This window comes from Zootoca vivipara, chromosome Z1 (assembly GCF_965207765.1).
Source record: "Zootoca vivipara chromosome Z1, rZooViv2.hap1.1, whole genome shotgun sequence".
Lineage (NCBI taxonomy): Eukaryota > Metazoa > Chordata > Lepidosauria > Squamata > Lacertidae > Zootoca > Zootoca vivipara.
Window position 1 is genome coordinate 35871249 of NC_142583.1, and position 19658 is coordinate 35890906.

The 19658-nt window shown below is 41.7% G+C and overlaps 1 protein-coding gene across 1 annotated transcript in view; it reads right to left on the reverse strand.

Moving 5' to 3' along the window:
• Positions 1–5138: 5138 nt before the first annotated feature.
• FHDC1 (FH2 domain containing 1) overlaps positions 5139–19658 on the reverse strand; it is a 33178-nt gene continuing 18658 nt past the window's right edge. The window contains exons 6-11 of the mRNA XM_088660244.1: positions 18658–18728; positions 18428–18535; positions 17415–17485; positions 15493–15610; positions 12477–12641; positions 5139–9461 (exon numbers count right to left, since the gene is read on the reverse strand). Of these exons, the coding sequence (XP_088516370.1) occupies positions 7437–9461; positions 12477–12641; positions 15493–15610; positions 17415–17485; positions 18428–18535; positions 18658–18728 (2558 nt within the window). The 3' untranslated portion in view covers positions 5139–7436. The remainder of the gene's footprint in view (positions 9462–12476; positions 12642–15492; positions 15611–17414; positions 17486–18427; positions 18536–18657; positions 18729–19658) is intronic.

A 19658-nucleotide genomic window follows, 5' to 3' on the forward strand; every position in this document is an offset into this window, starting at 1 on the left:
ATTATGGTATGTATTTTTATGTTTTTATACTGTAAAGTGCCCTGTGATCTTTAGATGAAGGGTTGTATAGACAATAATAATTATAATAAACAAGCCTTGGGGTAGGTGAAGCATTTTTGCACCATTATTATTATTATTATTATTATTATTAAGTGCAGAACCTTAAACGGGGTCTGCAAAAGGTTATTTACAAGTGCTGTACATATGAGTAAGCAAAGCTACAGTAATTATTGGAATAAATTCTGTTTAAAAGGCCTTGATAGTGCATGCAGTGGAATGAATTTTCATCACTCATTTGTAATGTTGTTTCAGCTCCTGATAAGACATTCGAAGCACTTCTTAGAGCCTCAAGTCAGCGGCAGGAACAGAGGGAAGAGGCAAGGGAAAAGGCCATCGTTACCTTGAAGCAGAAAACTTAAAACATAAGCACTTCTGAAAGATGACCATCTAGACCCTTCTCAAAGGCCCGCCACAGGAATAAATTCCTCAACATCCCTATGCAAATTTTCGCACTGCTCACGGGCTCTAATGCTTTAGGAAGTTGCTCCTAATATTGAACCTGAATCTGTTCTGTGACATCTTAATTCCATTCACATACAGCCAGCTAGCTAAACAAGTTGTACCAGGTAAAGCATTAGATTTAATCTTTGTTATTCCGTGGATATTGGTTCTTGGGATTCAGATGAGAGTATGCAATGAACTAAAACCATGCTGCATTAGCTATGTCATGAAGCGATCACCTAGCCATGTTGGATCTCACTGCAGTAACCTTGTAGGGAGAATAATAATGTTATTACAATTTAATATTTTTTGTGGGAGAAATAGAAATCTCCGTGACACACGTGGGGGGGTGGTAAATAAAATAATTAGCTGAGTGCCTGGATTCAAAACGCAGGAATAAATGCACCTTTCAGCAGGAGAAAGCCTCAGTAGCAGAGGTTAAATTTACAAAGTCAAGCAGCACGGTGAAGTATTAGGAATGTACGCTGTTAAACCTTTTGCATATCCCATTTAGTCTGCCTCTTGCGAAGAGCAGACTGCTACTTACAAAACATTCCAAAGGTCAGATTCATGCGTTTATACAAGCAGCAGCAAGGAGAACACAGACAGAATACTCTTGGGTAGAACATACAGAAAGATAGATTCAAACACATGCTCTTAGCTTGAAGGTTGCTTAGGCAAGTCCTCCTTGATCAGTTCTTGGCACAGGGAAAAGGTGAATGGAGAACAAGAAGAAAAAGCTTCACTTTCTCCCTTGTTGGAGAAAGCGGGGAGTTGACCTAACTGAGTCTAGGAACACAACTCTGTGATTTTAACCCCTTCATGCACTAACTAGCACTTATGCAGAGTTATGTCTGAATCCAGCATAGGAGATGGAAGCATTCCTTCCCATCACAAAATGGCCTCTTTAAATTTATACTTTTTATTGAACAATATTTTATCAATTTCACCAAACACAGATTAGTCTATATGTAAAATGAGTAAAATCTAGATCCTTCAGCCCAAATCAATCTTGGACAGGTTCCTTTTGGACAGAGACAATTTGGCTGCCATACTCCATGCTCTGGTAACTTCTAAACTACCATGCACTCTACATGGGGCTGTCCTTGAAGAGAACTCAGAAGCTTCAAAATGCAGTAGCCAAATTAATGACTGGGGTTCCATTTATAACTCATATTACCCCCTTTCTAAACAGCTGCACTGGCTGCTAGGCCAAATTCAAAAAGCTCACTTTAGTATTTAAAGCCCTAAAGCAGGGGTCCCCAAACTAAGATGCGGCCCAATTACTTTTCCAATTCAGCCTGTGGACGGTCTGGGAATCAGCATGTTTTTACATGAGTAGAATGTGTCCTTTTATTTAAAATGCATCTCTGGGTTATTTGTGGGGCATAGGAATTTGTTCATATATTTTTTTCAAAATATAGTCCAGCCCCCCATGAGGTCTGAGGGACAGTGGACCGGCCCCCTGCTGAAAATGTTTGCTGACCCCTGCTCTAAAGCACCTAGGCGTCAATATCTGAAGGACTTCCTCCTTCCCCAGAGTCTCTTAGGTCTTAAGATTAGCAGAGGGGCCCTTTTAGTTGTTCCACTGCCCTCAGTGGGTGGTGGTGATCCAAGAGAGGCCCGGGAGAGGAATTTGTGACAGAAATTCCCTCCCCACAGAGGTGTGTCTGGCACCTTTATTATGTAGTCAGTTTCCATCATATGCTGAAGACACACTTCTTGGGTCTTTTGACACTTGCAATACATATTTCAGGACCCATTCTATTCTCTTGACTGCAATTTGTTTTAAACTTACTTTAATATGGTATTTTTAATACTATAAGCACACATGACAGTTTTTAAAATTTCAATAGAATACCACACACTCACCTTTAAAGCGCTAGGCTAGGGGCTTATTTCTGCTGCTTTCTGTGATAAAACTCCACAGCCATGGGGAGTAGGGAACCAAACCCCTTTTGGCCAAAGTTACAGCTATTCTAACACCAGTTTTATTTTTTGACATGGTCAACCCTTAGCTGCAATTATAGTAATCTGCTTAAGGTGGTCTAGAGTTTTGCTTCTGTTTCCAATCTGCTGCAGCTGGGATCTGTACACCAGGACAGCAAGCAATTTAAATTAAAAAGAGCCTCTTGACTCTGCTTATGGGTCAGACTATTTAACACATAACTTTAGGAAAAGAAGGGAAATATGTGAAGCTTGTGGGAAAAAACACAAGGTCGAATATGCAATGCTGCTCCTGCTCCTAACAAAGCAGCAACATTAAGATGGAATTTTCCCACACACTACTATGGAACCTCAGCTGGCAACTTATGCAATTCCTACAGTACCCTTTTCTGAACACCCCCCCCCCTGTTCAAACCGATTCTGCATATGCAAGAACCCTCCCAACATGAATTCACTGCTAATAGTCATCTTTGCATTGAAATCCACAACCCAAATCACAAGGAAAGAGTAACAAAGAGAAGGAAGTTATCCTGTTGTGGTGGGAGGATTTTTGCAGTTTGCAGTTCCTTTGCTAGTTTCTCGGGGTCAATGGATGTCTGAAATTTTCTTTGAGACACTGTCAACAAGTGCAACAGGGAATGGAATAGCAGCTTGATAATGAAATGTTAAAAGTGCTGCAGCTGTTTGGGGGATGAATTTTAAAGCATGCCTTAATCTCACAGAAGATTGCCCATGGTTATGGAAGGGCCAACTTTTGTTTAAAACACACACACTCATCTGCACGCAATTGGGCATTTTCTGTTAAAGCTGTGGCATGCCTTTTTCAGCAACAGCCCTGCTACTGTCATATTCAGGCCCACAGTGTCTGAAAAAAAATAGCAGTGAAATGCCCCCCCCCCCCGAGTGGGAATTGTTCTGAGGCAGTTCATCCAGTTGTAGAATATAAACCAATAGATCTCACAACAGGTAGAAAAGCAGCATTTATAATCACACAGGAATACAACATCCAGAATTGAATAGGTCCACATGACAGGGGTGTTTGAAGATATTCAGGCCATATAGCGGCTCAAACACTTATACATCTTTTGAGAAAAGGAACTGGCAATGAGTATCCACTTCATATAAACCCTCAATATTGGTTATCCCCAGATTGAGAGAAAGGATACGAGACCAAATAAAAATAGTACTAGGTGTGATAGACGTGGTTAGTATTCTCTTGGTTGGCTGGGAAAGGTTTTAACTTTGGCTGCATGTCGAGGGTTCATGATCTTTCATTGTTGTCCGGATGCTGTAGTCCCTCCACATGTAGACCTTTCACCTCAAGTCCTTTGTTACAGTTTTGTTTTGTTGCCGTTTAATATAGAATAACTTTGGGCTTTTTGGCATACAGGCACTATCAACGGGGAGAAGGCTTTCCACCCAACGTTATTTTAAATCCACCACCCCTTTTTAAAATGACAGTTGTCGGTTAACATAGCACGCTTTTGCAGCCGTGTCTTTTAATCGAAAGAAATAGAGCCATGCCTTTAAAGAGTTACCCACTCAGGTGTGTTCAAATTCTCCACTTAGCAAGGTCCAGCTGCTTCTAGTATCCTTGCTAAATCTCTACCTCACATGCACACCATACATTTAAAGCAAATGGCTCCCCCCAAAGAATTCTGGGGGGGACTGTAGAGCTACAGTTCCCGGCAGCACCCTTAACAAACGGCAGTTCACGTGGTTCTTTGGAGGAAGCCATGTGCTTTATGCTGTGGAAATAACCAGCCAATGGCTACACTCTTTAAAAAAAAGTGTTTGTGGCTCCATTGAGTGTTTTTATAACCTCATTCAAACATTATTCCCCCATTCAGGAGGGTGGAAAGAAGAGACACATTCCCTGATCCTCGGGGTCTAAGTGCTGCCCCCAACAAGCAGAGGGCTCTGGGGCGTACCCAGGTGTTAGCTAGGTTGACACCCATCAAGGGTTCAAGCCCAGGGTGTGTGTGCAAAAATCACACCTCTCCACTCTGACCTTGAATCTTACTAGGCCACTACAGCACACAGAGACCCGTTTTTTCTACCCTCCACTGCCAATCCTTGACAGCAAAACAAGGACATGAATTAAAGAATATATCTTAATAGAAGTGTGTGATTGGTTTGCACTGAAAGACTCAAAGGATCTGCATTCACATTCAAAAAGACCTCATTTGACCACAGTTGCTATCCGATCTTAGATCTTCGTATTCTAAAGCAGCCTTCCCCAGGGCATCTCTGGTGCGCTCCAGAGATGTCTTGGACTACAACTCCCATAAGCCTTTGCTATATGGTACTTCTAGGACCAGAGGCTTCAGGACTCTGAGTACCTGTTGCTGGGGAGCAACAACATGAGAGGACTAATGCCCTCATGTTGAGTTTGTGGACCTCCTATATGCAGCTGGTTGGCTGCTGAGGCATGGACAATGCAACTGGGTTCCTTCTGTGTTCCTAGACCTAGGATGAGGGTGATAGGCATTCAAGATCCATTTCCAGCACACCTCATTTAGTTTCAGAAAGGCTTAACCATTGAAAAGAAACATGTTCTCAACCCAGCATTTTAGACCTTATTGGAAATGCATTCATTCCCGTTCAGGGACACCAAATTATGGCAAGCATCATCTGCTCCAACGTGAGCCTCAAACATTAATCAAAATTACAATGGAATAATGGAAACATATAGCACAAACTCCCATAAATGGGAACTTTATTAAACTAGCAAGATAAACTCAGAAATGTATAAATGGTCCATTAAATACATCCAGTTCATTTTTACAGATACTTCTTATATAGAAATTTACTTACAGTTTCTGAACATGTAACATTTAAATTATTTTCTCTTTTCAAGCTTACTACCATCAAAAGGTAATAAAAAAATCCAACACCTGCTTTTGCAGATGAGCACACAAAAAGATACAGGTAGCGCCAAATGGACAGATTACTGCATTTAAAACATGGAGGGAGGAGTACCCAAGAAGCTTATAAAACCAACAACAAGGATTCCTTCCAAGCACCATTACTATAAAGAGGGAGCCCAAGTCAACTATCACACTGAGATGGTGTCTTGTTTGAGAGAGCCCAATAGCACACTTGGTGACATTCTGGCATACTTTCTGAGGAGTTCCTGAAAACTATTTCTATAATGGGACAAAGAAATAAAAATGTAAGGCCATGAACTGAAATGGTAGAATTGGTTGGTTGAGTCAAGTTCAGCATGGTGCCTCTCTGCTGATGAAAGAGTCTGAGCGAATGGAGGCTCCATGAACTGAAATGGAGGGAGCTTGTTTTAGCAAATCTCTCCTTTCTCCTGCAGACATCTACCACATTGCTCCTGAAGTCCCCCCCCCCACTCCCTTGACCAGATGGGAGTTGGACAGGGGGATGCAGAAGGGAGGGAGAATTGTCTTCCTTCTGCTAGTGGAAGCATCTGCTAGATCAAAGATTCTTCCATCAATGGAGGGACTCAACCCTCAAGATTCAGTTGTCACATCAGTGCAAGTGTCTTGTTGTGACTGATTACACTTAGTATTAGGTGAAGGAAGGAAGAAAAAGTGGGGAGTTCTAATGGGGAGGAATGACCAGCTCAATGTCACCTGCCCATCTGTTTCCATTGCATGGGTATATTTTTTTTTAATAAAAAAAGGTTTTCATAGATGACTTGGATGGCAACTATTTAAGTACATAGGCTGAGCAGCAACAGCCAGTTTCCCCACCTACATATATTTATCTGGAAAGGGACCAAAGGGAAGGCAGAACTCGTAGTGACAAGTTTTTCCTCATTCTCTGTATCTTAATCTGACCCGATGTCATTTTTATTTTGCAGTGAACTATAGTCTTTTTTTATATATAAAAACAAAGCTTATCAAAAAGTGAAGTTTAAAAAGTAGTGTTAAAATCTGCACCAGGAGCAAAATAAGCTTAATTTACCAAAAGGGGGCGGGGAGCTTTTTGTCACGCAAAAAAGGAACTTGCATGTTTTATGCCAACTGGTCATTTTGATAAAAGAAAATAGGCAGCAGGGAAATCAAAAGCTCTTCCCAACAAGAGCCATAGCAGCATTTTAAAGTCACCTGACAGTAGTTAAAAATGAATGGAAATGAGAATTGGCAGGAAAAGTGCTCTGCTAGAGGCTGTAGCCCTCGTAGGATCTGTGATATGTAATATAAATATGGCACTTCTGTATGCCAAAAGCTGGCAAGTTTGCATGTTAACTGACACAAGGCAAGTCACCTGTAGCCATTTTCCCCAGCTACTACTTGTGGTTTCTGAAAGTCACAACCTTCAGGCTAATCCTACTACAGTAATTCCAGCACCAGTCATTCCACTGACTATTCTATTTGTACATGCAAGGCAGTTTTGCCACACTCATGGAGAATAAACCTTCTGCCCAGCAGAGTTTCCCCTCCTTCCTACAGACACACATACAATTTAAGACATGCTGCAAATCCCTCAGATGATATTACAACCAACGCCCCTCCCCCCACAAACACAGCAATATCCTGTTTGATCCTATTGTAGGCCAGAGGTTCTTTGTGTCCAATTGCCAGCAATGGACCCAGCAACAGACACATTTTTTTTAATTGGACCCAATGAATTAAAGCGATCCACATCTGCTTTCCATACTTTCCCAAAAAAGAATTCAGGACGGCATTTTCAGAAAAGCAGTGTTCATACAACTGGCCATAATCCCTAGCTCTGTTTTCCTTTCCTTTTCATTAAACAGATGCATTCCTTTAGCATGTAAAATTCATGTAGAGCAAAGGAACTTTGTTACAGCAATTCCATCACAGTAATGGTCAATACATTCAGTTCAGACATACAGCAGGATCCACACAATGTACCTTTAGTTTGCATTTGGTATTATTAATACGTTAACGTTAATGTTTGGGGGTATTTCACACAACAGGAAAATGCAGTGTTTAAAAGAGCTGGTTTTCACATTCTGTATTGCCAAACACTACACACACCCTTTATTTTCAAAAGTGATTCAGCAGTTTCCCTATTGTAGTCTGATTTCCATCTTTACATTTGAGGGATGTTGATTTTTCCATTATCATTTGTTCCTTTAGCACAGGCTCCGCTTTAACACTTAGAAGGTCACCATTGTCAGTGTTCCTTTTGATAAACCTAGCACTGTTTGCTCGCTTGAGCGTTCCTCCACCACTTTCCCTTGGATAAGAATCGTCAGAGGCTGGTGTCATCTTCATCCTAGGAAGCCTCTGAGACAGAGACCTTGTGAGGGCTGGAGGTTTGGAAGGGGCTGGCAAATCCACCTTGGCGCATTTTGAGGAAGAGGCCACTGTATTCCTTGCAAAGCTCGGAACTGGAGCTGGTGTCTTGGGCACAGGGGCCATTGTGCTTTTGCTGGCTTCTGTAGGGGACGGGGGTTTGGTCAAAGAGCGGCACATCTTTGTTTCATCATTCTTCGACTTGGGGACGTACCTGACTGGTTTGGAACTTGGCTTTTTGAAGGAGCCCTTGTGCTGGAGCGGCTCTCTTTCAAAATGGCCGCTACTTGAAGCTGCCGTCCCCCTCTGGAATTTCGGCTCCTCTACAGATGTGCTTTGCCTGTACTGAGGTTTTGGCGCTGCATCTGCGGAGTTGCCCCGGATGGAGTTGCGACGCGGGAGTCGTGCTTCAGGTGCACCCGTGTCTCGGGGTGCTGGCTTAGGATCTGGCTTTTTGGTACAGCTCGGGGGTGCTGCTTTAGTTGATCTAGAAATGGGCACTACTTTTCTCATGCTTGCATTCTCCGAAGAATTCAGCGTTCTGACTGAGGGTCTGGGGTGGTTGAGAGGACCATTGCCGGGTTTTGCAGCACTTGAAGGTTTATCTTTCAGAGAATTCCTCTTTGGCCCCACTGCATCTTTGCTTCTCACAGGTTTTTCCTTTGGGAGACCTGACTTGCTGCCGGAATCATCCTTATCAGCAGAAAGTGAGTTCAGTCCCAAGACGACATCACCACCAGCCTGAAGATCATTCCTAAAAGGGGCAATAGCACTGTCTTTGCTGTTCACTTTGTTGCTGTCCCCGAGCCTTGGATCATTTCCTTCTGGCAGATCGAACGTCAAAGAACAGTCAGAAGTCTCAGATGTACGGAACATTGGTCCATGTGCCTGAATTCCTGAAACACTACCATCTGAGGATGTGGGGCTACCACTGCCTGGTTCCAGAGCTTCAGGGGCATGACCTGCTACTTTGGCTGCATGGTCAGCTTTAGATTTTCTGAAGGCTGGTACAGGAGGAGCTACTATGCCAGGAGTGTATAAGCTCGAGTCACCAAGAGTCTCCAAACCTCTCTCATCAGCCTCAAAATGAACTGCAGATAGGCCCTCCACATCATCTGGTTCATGGGAGTCAAGCTTCAGCATCCCTGGAACATGTTCATCTTCTTCAAGGGACAAATCCCAGGGTGCTGCATCGGTGGCTTTAGTACAAGGCACATCGAATCTACACTTGTCGTTTCCAGCACTCTCTTGGTTGCTGTAGAGATTAGCATGGGCAGTGCTATTGTCCTCAAGGTCTACCATGTCATCAGAATGAGATGGGGGCAACTGGAAGTAACTGCACTCCATGCCTTCTTCTGGTGCCTGGTGCAAGTGCAAGTTGGTTAAGCCAAGATCTCCAGGCTCTCTAGATTCAGTCCAGGCCACTCTGGGTCTTGCTTGACCTGCATGCTCACGAGGAAGGCTGTTGAACTTGTTTGGATCCTCACCCTTTGAGGTCTCCAGGAAACTCAACAGCTCTCTGTCTGCAGTGACTCCCAGGGAATGCCGGGAACGCCTGGTGCTGACATTTCTGTAAGAAGGACTTTGCGGTCTCTGCTGCAAGAAGGGCATAAATTCTTCAAGTCCTCTCTTTGTCAACATCCCAACATCATTTTCACTGCTGCTCCTGCCAAAAGCTCCAAGATCTCCGGCAACCCATGATCGGCGTTTTAGCTCCAACTCCTTTAATCGCTGTTGCTGTTGAAGTTCTTGGGCCTCTCTTTCCTTGTTTTCCTGTTTAGAAAGAGAGAAGGGGCAGGGGAAAGGAATTCAAAAATCTTAAATTTAACATTTTCACATTTTTCATGTTCTTCCCTGGCATTTGAGTTTGGTTCTTGAGTACAAATTACTATGACAACAATTTTCTGCTTAGGTACCAGTTAAAGCAGGAAAACACTCCCTCCCCCAATAGCATCTATTTAGGCCTGGCTGGTGAAGACATTATGAGATACTTGCTTTTCATGCTCAGGTTCATTATCCTGCAGCTTTCTTTGCAATTCAACTTAATTTGAATATTGTTCTGAATCCTAGTTAAATGGTACTGCTTAAGTAAGCCTCCAGTTAAAAAACAAAACAAAACAACCATAATGTAGGGCAGCCAGGTAAATGTAATAAAATTCTTGGTCAGGTTAAACTTTCACAAACATAGTATATTGAATACAGAAGGATAAATTCTTAGATATTTATTACTTCTACTCTCAAAGTGCTCTCTCAAATAAGAAGATGTTGTTTATTTAAAGGGCAAAGGTGCCTATGACATGATGTTTCTTGCTCTTTCTTGAACAGGAAACTCTAAACCTTTGCTCATACATGACTGTATGCAACCTAAAAGCACTAAAGCAAACTAAACATTTTGTGGTTTTGGAACACTTACAAGTGGAGCATGTGAAGCTGTCTCATACCTGGTTAGACTGTGCATCTTTTTAGACAAGGGATGCAGCTCCTTTCCCAGGCACACACTTCCATGAGAGAATTCCCCACTGTGATCTCCTCCTTCCCTCCAGGTCAACTGATTAGGAAGCTGCTGAGCAGTGGCAAACAGAGAGCTGCTCCTTTCAGAAATGCTATTTTGAGGTACCAGCTCCCAACAGAATAGCAAGGAAAGCCTCTGCTTCCTAAAGCTATAGTAGCTGAAGAGGGAGGCAAGAGGAGCATTGCAAACATCAGAAGAGACAGGGGGACATGTCCAATATCCTCCAAGGTTTGCAATACTCTGCCTACTTCCCACTTCAACTACTGGTTGAAGGGGTGGGTCCTAAGAGTGGCAATTTTTCAGTACCATTTGGACAATCACTGAGGAGAGGCTGCTGGACTGATCTAAATAGCATATGGGCCAGATACATCCTGCCAGTTCCTCACTTATTGTCTCATCTGAGGCTTCTTCCAGACTGTTGCTATTTTAAGGTCGGCTTCAATCACATACCAGAAAATTCAGGTTGCACAATTCAGGTTGATTGGGTGTTCCTGTACAGCAATCCCACTCCCTTCCCCCTCCCTAAAATATTACTTTTTGCTATAAGGCCTGTGATAGGGAAATGCAAGAAAAGTGTGGGATAATGTTTGAAGTGACATCCTCTAACCTTCCCACAATCAAATCAGAATGAGTGCTCAGTATGTAGCCAACAACAACGGACAATGGAAGGCAGGAGGTGGGGGGGGCACCAAATGTTGGTGTCACACAGGATGCTGCTGAAATCTTAAAGCCCAAAGTCCACCACAGCTTCTGCTGATGGGGTTTGTTAGGTGACTCCTGCCCAATGGGAGGTGTTCAATGCTGGTCCTACTCAGAGTAGACCAACTGAAGTTAATAAACACAGAATTGTAGAATCGTGATTAACCTGGCTTCATTCATTTCAATGGGTGTACTCTGTGAAAGACTAGCATTCAATTCCACCCAGAGGCTTACCAAAGGCATACAAGAAGGACCATGGAGGAGTAGGAATTGCAACCCAGGTTTCCTACTACCATATGTTCCAAACTCTAATGGATGCCCCCTCCATTTAACACTTCTTTCTCTAATGGATGCCCCAGAGCTGAAACATGAAATTGCACACACCATTTTATGTTTCTATTTAAGTACTCTCTTCTATACACCTGAAGGAGCGTCTCCACCCCCATTGTTCAGCCCGGACACTGAGATCCAGCGCCAAGGGCCTTCTGGTGGTTCCCTCACTGCGAGAAGCAAAGCTACAGGGAACCAGGCAGGGGGCCTTCTCGGTAGTGGCACCCGCCCTGTGGAACGCCCTCCCATCGGAGGTCAAGGAGATAGACAACTACCTGACATTTAGAAAACACCTAAAGGCAGCCCTGTTTAGGGAAGTTTTTAATCTGTGATATTTTAATGTATTTTGGTATTTGTTGGAAGCCGCCCAGAGTGACGGGGGAAACCCAGCCAGATGGGCGGGGTATAAATAAATAATAATAATAATAATAATCCAGTTAGCAGCATTTTTATTCTGAGAAGCAACACCTGCTGCATACTAAAAAATGTACACTGAGTGCACACCTGCTTACACTGCTGTTCAATAGCTCAAGGCCATAGATGCATGACCTTTTGGATCAAAAGGAGCCAAATGCTCTTCAGTATACATATATGATTCCAGGCACTTTGCCTATTGTCGTTTTTAAAAAGCACCAAAAAGATTGCAGTGTTTGCGTGCCTCAGGCACAGAAGCCAACCATGTGGCCACCTGCAGTTTTATCTCTAGACAATGGCTGGTGGTGCCTTTGCTCCCACCCAAAAAAACTACAAGAAAATGGACTACACAAGACAATGGACCTGATAATGCCATTTCCCCCTCCCCCATTAAAGACAATACAAACCAAGAAAAGGCATTGTGGGGATTTGCTTGCAGAGATCTAGAGCACTATACAAATTTAATAAGTAAGTAAATTAAAATAATCCTAAATTGTGCCGAGCAAACAATGAAATTTAAATAGCTACAGCTTAATAAAATCTTTTCTGTAACAAAATGTTTGGTTTGAGGTTGGAAGAAGTGTCCTACAACAGACATAACTTTGTTCCATTATATCATATGAAGGATTACCACTATTAAAATCATCCAACAGTAATGCAGCTTGGTTACATAAAAGTCAATGGATATTTCTGGTAATATTCAACAAAGCTTTACTCAGAATAAATTCTTTAAAATCAATCGGCATGATTAAGTTAGATCTGTTAATTTCAAAAAGCCAAGTACAACTTAGCTGAATACTACCCTCACAGTTTTGTAGAGACGTTTTTCTTACCTTAACAGCTTTGCTGAACCTAAGACAAAAATCCCTAAATATCTGAAAACATTCTTCCAGTTTCATGGTTTCTTTATCTTCGCATAAGAAGTCCATAAGGGTGTGTGATTCCTTCAGCAGGTCTCGTTTCCAGCGCTCCAGCTCTTTTATCTCTTTTACAGCAAACTTAAGATAAAACCAAAATACAAATTAGAGACTGACCAATTTTAGCATCTGCTCAAGTCTGGGATTAATGTTAACTGGCTAGAGACTACAGAACTATAGTGTTTGGAGCTGTCGGAAGAAAAAGAATTCGCTGAGCATACTCAGCACAGCGTCTGGAGTGCAGCAGAGCACATAAAACACTGGAAATGCCTTCCTTGCAATGGTGGTGGTGAGTCAGCTCAAACTCTTGCTCTCTGGTTGTATTTACGATATCCATTTTGGAAAATGATATTTATGCCCCGTATTTTGCCCAACCAAAGGTGGCAACCCTACTTCCCACAAACATTTGGTTGATCAATGTGAGAACAGGATGCTAGACCGATCCAGCAAGCTTATATTATATTTTTATATGCAATTCCAGCACAACACATTTTTAGATAGCTTGTAAAAAACCTCAGCCTTATACCTGCCTTTTAAACATCGTGAGAATTTGCCTATAGGAACCATTTAGTTTGAAACTGAAATCCAGTTTGAGATTTGACAAACACTGTTCAAGTAACATTTGTTTCATCAAGATAAGATGTTGCAGCCATGGATTTTAAGAAGATTAACTTGTTGTTTTCCTATCCCCCTTTGTTCATAACAAGCATGCACACAGGTACTTGCAGAAACCTTTACTCATCTAATAAAAGAGCATTATTTAACAATGAATAAGCCAGTGCCAGAAATGTATTAATCTTTGTTTTCTCGGTGGTTTCCCTTACAAAGCAAGAAATCAAACGGGGAGCCCAAGGGTTTGCAAATGGGGAGTATGTAAGTGTTGCCTTCAGAAGGATAGATAATCTTCGCTTTGTCAGCCATCCAAAAAGAAAAAAAGAGTGTCACTCAACAAGGTATTTATTAAGATAAGCTAAAGGAGTGACATGGAAAATTGGCTCCACCTTTCATATTAGTAGCTTATTCACAAGGATGGGAGAAGCCAAATTTTAAATCAGGTTACTCACCCACCATTTTTAGGAAGTGTTATATAAGGTGAACCTTGTAAAAGGAAGAGCGATTCATTTTGAATTACTCCTGATGTTTAAAACAAAAAACATGAGTGCTAAAGAGATTCCAAACATAGCCTAATACTGCAAATTTAGTAGCAATGGGGCAGAGTACAATTGTTCAGACGCGGTAACAAATATGCTGAACAGTGCATGGGAACCTATAAAGTGGCAACTATAGGAAATGTGCAGCACAGAATCTAAAGTTCTCTGGAGCAATAAATAAATTGCACCTGAATATCTAAAGTGTGAACACAAAAAAACAGGTTATGGAATTACAGTACTGTTGAACTGGGTTTGTAGACTCTGGTTTGTGCTAGCCATGCTTATACATCTGCATAGCTGCTAAGTTTTCCCTTTTCTTGCGAGGAAGCCTATTCAGCATAATGGAAAATCCCTGAAAAAAAGGGATAACTTGGCAGCTATGCATCTGCTCCAAGCAAACCAGGGCTAAAGCAGCATTCCAGATTCTCCCATCTGCCTGCCAGCAAGCAACGTGACAAGCAGGTCTTGCTATTATCTCTCCAAGCATACCCACCAGGGAATGAGCTTTGCTTAGCAAGCTGAGCCATGATTTCACTGCATACTCAGAATCTTAAATCAGGGGTAAGGCAAGAAATCATAATTAAGCTCTATCTCTTGCACCCAGCCATTGAGAGCAAGATTTGCAGGTCCCCACCTTCAGCTGCAGTTGAAGGATTTTTTTTGGGGGGGGGAAATGTTGTTGCTTCTGCTTAGTGCAAAGCCAACCCTTTCTACAGTTTTAGCAACTATTGCTAGAAAACAGTACGAGCAAATGCTGTTTCCTACAGATGTTTTCAGCCACTCATAAAATAACCTCATTGATTTTTTTTAAAAAAACACACAACCAAAACAAAGCAAAAACATGGTACTTCGCTTTCCTGAAATTCAGAAATCAAAGTTCCATAGAAAGAGAATGATGCAAATTATTTAAAAATTTGGGAGCTATAAACCAACCAAATCTGATGTGTTAGGCAAATATTCTCTGAGACATTGCCACTGGTGAAGTGTTACTCCAATTACTATTGTGCAGAGACAAATGAGACTGTTTCTCATCTCCTCTAACGTCTCCATCAAGCATTTCTCAAGAAGCAAACAGGTCTATGGGAAGGGGTCAGGAAGGGGTCAGAAAGCAGCCAGAATCTTTAAGTTTCCCTACATAACTGGGAGACCTACAAACTTGTTCCTCTTTACAAAAAGCTGGGGTTCTCAGAATGTTAATGGATACCCAGGAAAGCCAAGTTGTGCAATTCATTGAATGACATCACCATCTTCCCTGCAGACTAGCAGTATTTAAACTGAAGCTTTTGTGGAATTGTTTGCAATGGATATCCAAACATGTCAAATTAAAATAAAGCTACCCCCTCCAAAAAACCACAAACAAACCCAGAGATAAAGGCAGCACATAGGAGGGGTGTCTGCTAGAGGGGGAAAAATGATTTAAAAATCTTTATTTCTTCACAAGCAAAATATAAAATCAATAATTTAGTTCAGAAGCATTACTGAAATACAGTTTAGGGCCACCTAATTTAAGATGCAATGTATCCTTGCTCTTCAAAGTATCAGATAAAAATTGCAGCTCTCTACCTATTGATGGCAGCTGCCTAAGCCTGATTTCCCCCACAACTAAGGGTTCTTCTCTGTAAAAAGGCTCTCTTGAAATGCTTACCAGTAATAAGAAGCATTGTGGGCAAGGCACTCCTAGACTAAATATTACAGCCTGTTAAGGACATCAGTGAAATTCATCAAGGGCGCAGAATATGGACATAAGAAGGAACTGAAGTGGCAGAAATCTACCAACAAACCTGGAGGAAGCCTTCCATCTGGTGAAACAGTTCAGAGTCCCGCCGAATATTATCCTTAAGAGACTTTGTTTTGACTGAGAGTGAATGGAGCTCTGCTTCTATACTTTCAAGAGATATTCTGCAAGGAAAGAGTTGTAATTGAGAGCAATTTTAGAGAGACGAACTACCCACCAGTAAGTGCTGACTACCTAACTAATTAAAAACACACATATGACAGCAAGTGTTATAACACGAGGTGAACAAACTGGACCTGCCAGTTTAGCAAATCTTCCCACAGTAGAAGATATGACCTAATAATTTCCCCTCCCATTATTTTCAGTGATCAAGGTTTTATGCCAAAGCAATTTCATCAAGAAGTTTCAGTAATGGACTCTGACCAAAGGGCAAAATATTTCCCCAGACTACCTGTCACTAAATTAAAAGAGCCTGGGATTACCGAGTCACAGATCTTGGGCACTCAAGGAGTCATAACAGTGGTGGAACACCTCCTGTTCTGTGTAGCCCTGTCTATTCTTGGTACAACATCACAGAAACTTAACTAAGTTTTAAAGCAGGGGCTGAGTGCATAATGTTTTTTTCTTGAGGGCAATATTCCTTTGGGAATAATCTGTCAGGAGACACAGACCAATGGCGGGCAGAACCAGAGAGTAAAGTGTTATGAATGAACTAATCCAGATTTTGCTTCCATTTTCACCTTAGATTAGAATCCCAACCCTATTTAGCAGCAAGCTTCTTGTTTTGATGGGTAATTTCGGATATGCAGAGTGGTTTTTTAGTAGGGTGTAACAGACCAATACAGCTACTGTTCTGATAGGCAAGTGGAAGTTAATTCTTTTCTAACATTAGCGTTTTTTGCACACGTATGGCAGAAGCATACCAATATGCTCTCAAACAGCTTGACTGGTGGGGTAGGGTGGGGTAGAGTGTTTCTTCCCCCAACCAGAGAAAAATTAAAAGACAGAAACAAAATGTTAATCAAATGCAGGCATGTCAAACCTGCGGCCCTCCAGATGTTTTGGACTACAATTCCCATCTTCCCCAACCACTGGTCCTGCTAACTAGGGATCATGGGAGTTGTAGGCCAAAACATCTGGAGGGCCGCAGGTTTGACATGCCTGAAATAGAGTATTGCTCCTTGTTGTAAACCTACACAGAAAGCAAGAAAACACTTTAAGAAGCCAGGAAAAATAAGGAAGGAATTCTAATGGGATGGAAGAATGTGACAGCTTAGTAGGCATGGTTGCATGTGGCCTCTGGGGTCACAGGTTGCCTGTCATGTGCTTTAAGAAGCTCTAGTCACTTGTCTCATCACCCCCGTAACAGAGCTTCCCATCTGGTGATGAGAGAAGAAAAGGAACGGGGATACATGTATGTTTTCTTAACAACCACATTATAACTCACTATCAATTAAAAAGAGAACCAATTGTTCTCAGCTTTCAGTTTTTTTTAAAAAAATAAACAACTGCACTATTTCTGTTCAACCTTACGTAATTTGACTTTGAATTTTGGTTTTCTGCTTGCAGGATTTTTAAAGGATTTGTCACCAAACCACAGGAATAATTCTTCCCCAGAAGAGTTACCCTACCTAGGTCAGTTGAGGGAAGTTGTTAAATCACCAAATAATCCCCTGTAATACCAATACTTAACTCTAATCAGTTGTTCTATCAACAAAATTATGTGGAGACCAATAACCTTGAACAAGTTAGTAGTCCTTCTGAAAAGCCCTTAAAGATAAACTCAGAAAACCTCTAAACGTGAAGGCATGCTTCAGGCATCGTTCTATCCACAGTGAAAATGAAACCACAGAGTCTATAGTAAACACTTGTTAAGATCTCAGTTTTCACGCCAAAACTTTGTGCATGTATTGAATTGCTTCACAAAGAAAAAGGTTCCCAGTCAATGTTCTCAGTTTTCTTGCTTACCTGGCTGCCTCTTGAACGTGCTGTAGTTTGTCTGAAAAGGCTAGAAGAACTCTATCCTTCTTTTGGGCTTCCTGAAACAAACAAGATGACCCCATAAATTTCCACTCCCATGCTGAAACCTACAGTACATAAACTTAGAGGTCTTTTTGGAAGTGCAGCTGAAGAGGTTTCTGTTTTAAACCTGCTGTGTTTGTTTTAGAAGACTCTCTTTTAGAAGGCTAGGAAGGATCTAATTAAACAAGGTAAAAAAGACATTTTCTATTTTAGAGAGCCTGGGAATTAGTAATCCTTCAGTGAGTTCAGCCCAGGTGCACTAAGGAGAGCTATTAGGCAAAAGCAGTGTACTAATGCCATGTATGCAATCTAATACAATATTTCCTCCTTAATCTCCACCTAATATCCCCTTTTTTCTCTGTCCCCCTCCCCCGGCCCCTTCAGATTAGCTGTTAAACCTATTTGCACAGGGATATTCACAAAGTCACAGAAACTAATGCTAAGACTTAGAGCAAACTAGGCAAAGATTAACTATAATCACCATCAAGGTTAAACTAATTGCAAATTGACAATTCTATACATGTAAGGAAAATCTCAATCTATGCAACCAGTTTCAAAAGAAATAAGAGGGCATTGCCCTCCTCTTAAATCTTATGAGAATCACACACACCCTGAAGTATTATCAGCAAGTAATCCATCAGATCATGTAGCTTCTTCACAAACAACAATTTAAGATTGGTATAGCTAGGTAGACAGGACAATCTAGAATTGGGAATTTTAAATACAATACCAAAAAAAGTGCTTGTTCCAAGACTTTTAACTGCATGCTTACTCTGCACATTTCAGCATTGCAATCATAAATTAATGAAACCTGCGAAGAGCTTACTAATAACCATAAAAATTAAATGTTGCTCTTAAATTCTGTGGCATGCATGCCCCCCCCCAGCCTATCAATCACATCCCCCTGCTGCTTAGATTTCTGCAGCCTGCTATCTTGGAAATGATTGTTATTTACATACCAAAGCAACAAAATGAAGCAGATTCATCCCAGGCTTGTTTGCTTTTGTATCTGCCAACTTGAGTAATGAGGATAGCTTAAAGCCAACTGCATTGCCAGCATAGCCTCCCTAAGGAGTGGAGGGGGGGGTGATGGAAAAGACAAGACAGAAGAGGTACAAGATGTCAATCTGCAGTACTGTAAATTCTGACCCTCTCCCCCAATGCCCCAAAATGAAGCTTGTCCACTTACTGCATTCATAATATTCCCAGTCTGAAGGACCAAGTGCAATATGGAATGTAACTCTTCACAGCACATTAGCTCTGCAAAAACAACAACGACATAAGGTTCTGAATCCATGGGCTGCTTTCAAATGGCATCCAAGAAAGATTTTATTGCTCCAGAAAAATTGCAGTCAAACCAGGCATTATTTTTTTTGGGAGGGCGATTAAAGGAAAGTTCCCAGTCAAGGTAAGGGAAAAGGCAAAGCCCCACTGCCAGCCAAGCCTCACCCTGACTAGAACACTGAGTATTTTGGAACCAACTCTGCAAAGAGTCTGACCAGATTGCCTTAACAGTGATGTACAAACCAGCACCACAGCCTGGTAAGGTGCTTGACATTATTTATGGGATAGTTAAGTCAGCAGAGCATGAGACTCTTAATCTCAAGGTCGTGGGTTCAAGACCCATGTTGGGCAAAAGATTACAGCATTGCAGGGGGCTGGGCTGGACTGCTCACAAGGTCTTTTTCAGCTCTACAGTTCTATGATTCTATTCCTAACTATCAAATGTTTTCAGTCACTCGTTTACCAATAAAAGAAGGGGAGGTAATCTAATAAATCTGAAGAGGCAAAATATACATGCAGTTTTGACTATTTAGTATCACCAAGGCTGTCAGGCAAGGGGCAACTAACCTGTAACCCTCCAAATGTTTGCTGGACTACAACTCCCACCAGTCCCAATTAGCATGGTCAACAGTCAGGGAGCATGAGAGATGTAGTCCAACATCATCTTAGGGAGTCATAGTTCTTTCAATATACTGATTAACCTAGTGTGCAGCATTGGAAGCCAAGACATCATTGTCAGCCTACAAGCACTTTTTATTTCTCAACTTATTAATTTGCACATTTCTGAAAGAGGCCACTGTTATTCTTGTTCAATAGATGTGACCTAAAGGCCAAAGGGTTTCCTGTAACCAGTGCTTATGTACCCAGGCCACAATTAAATTCATATATTATAAGGAGTATGTGGGA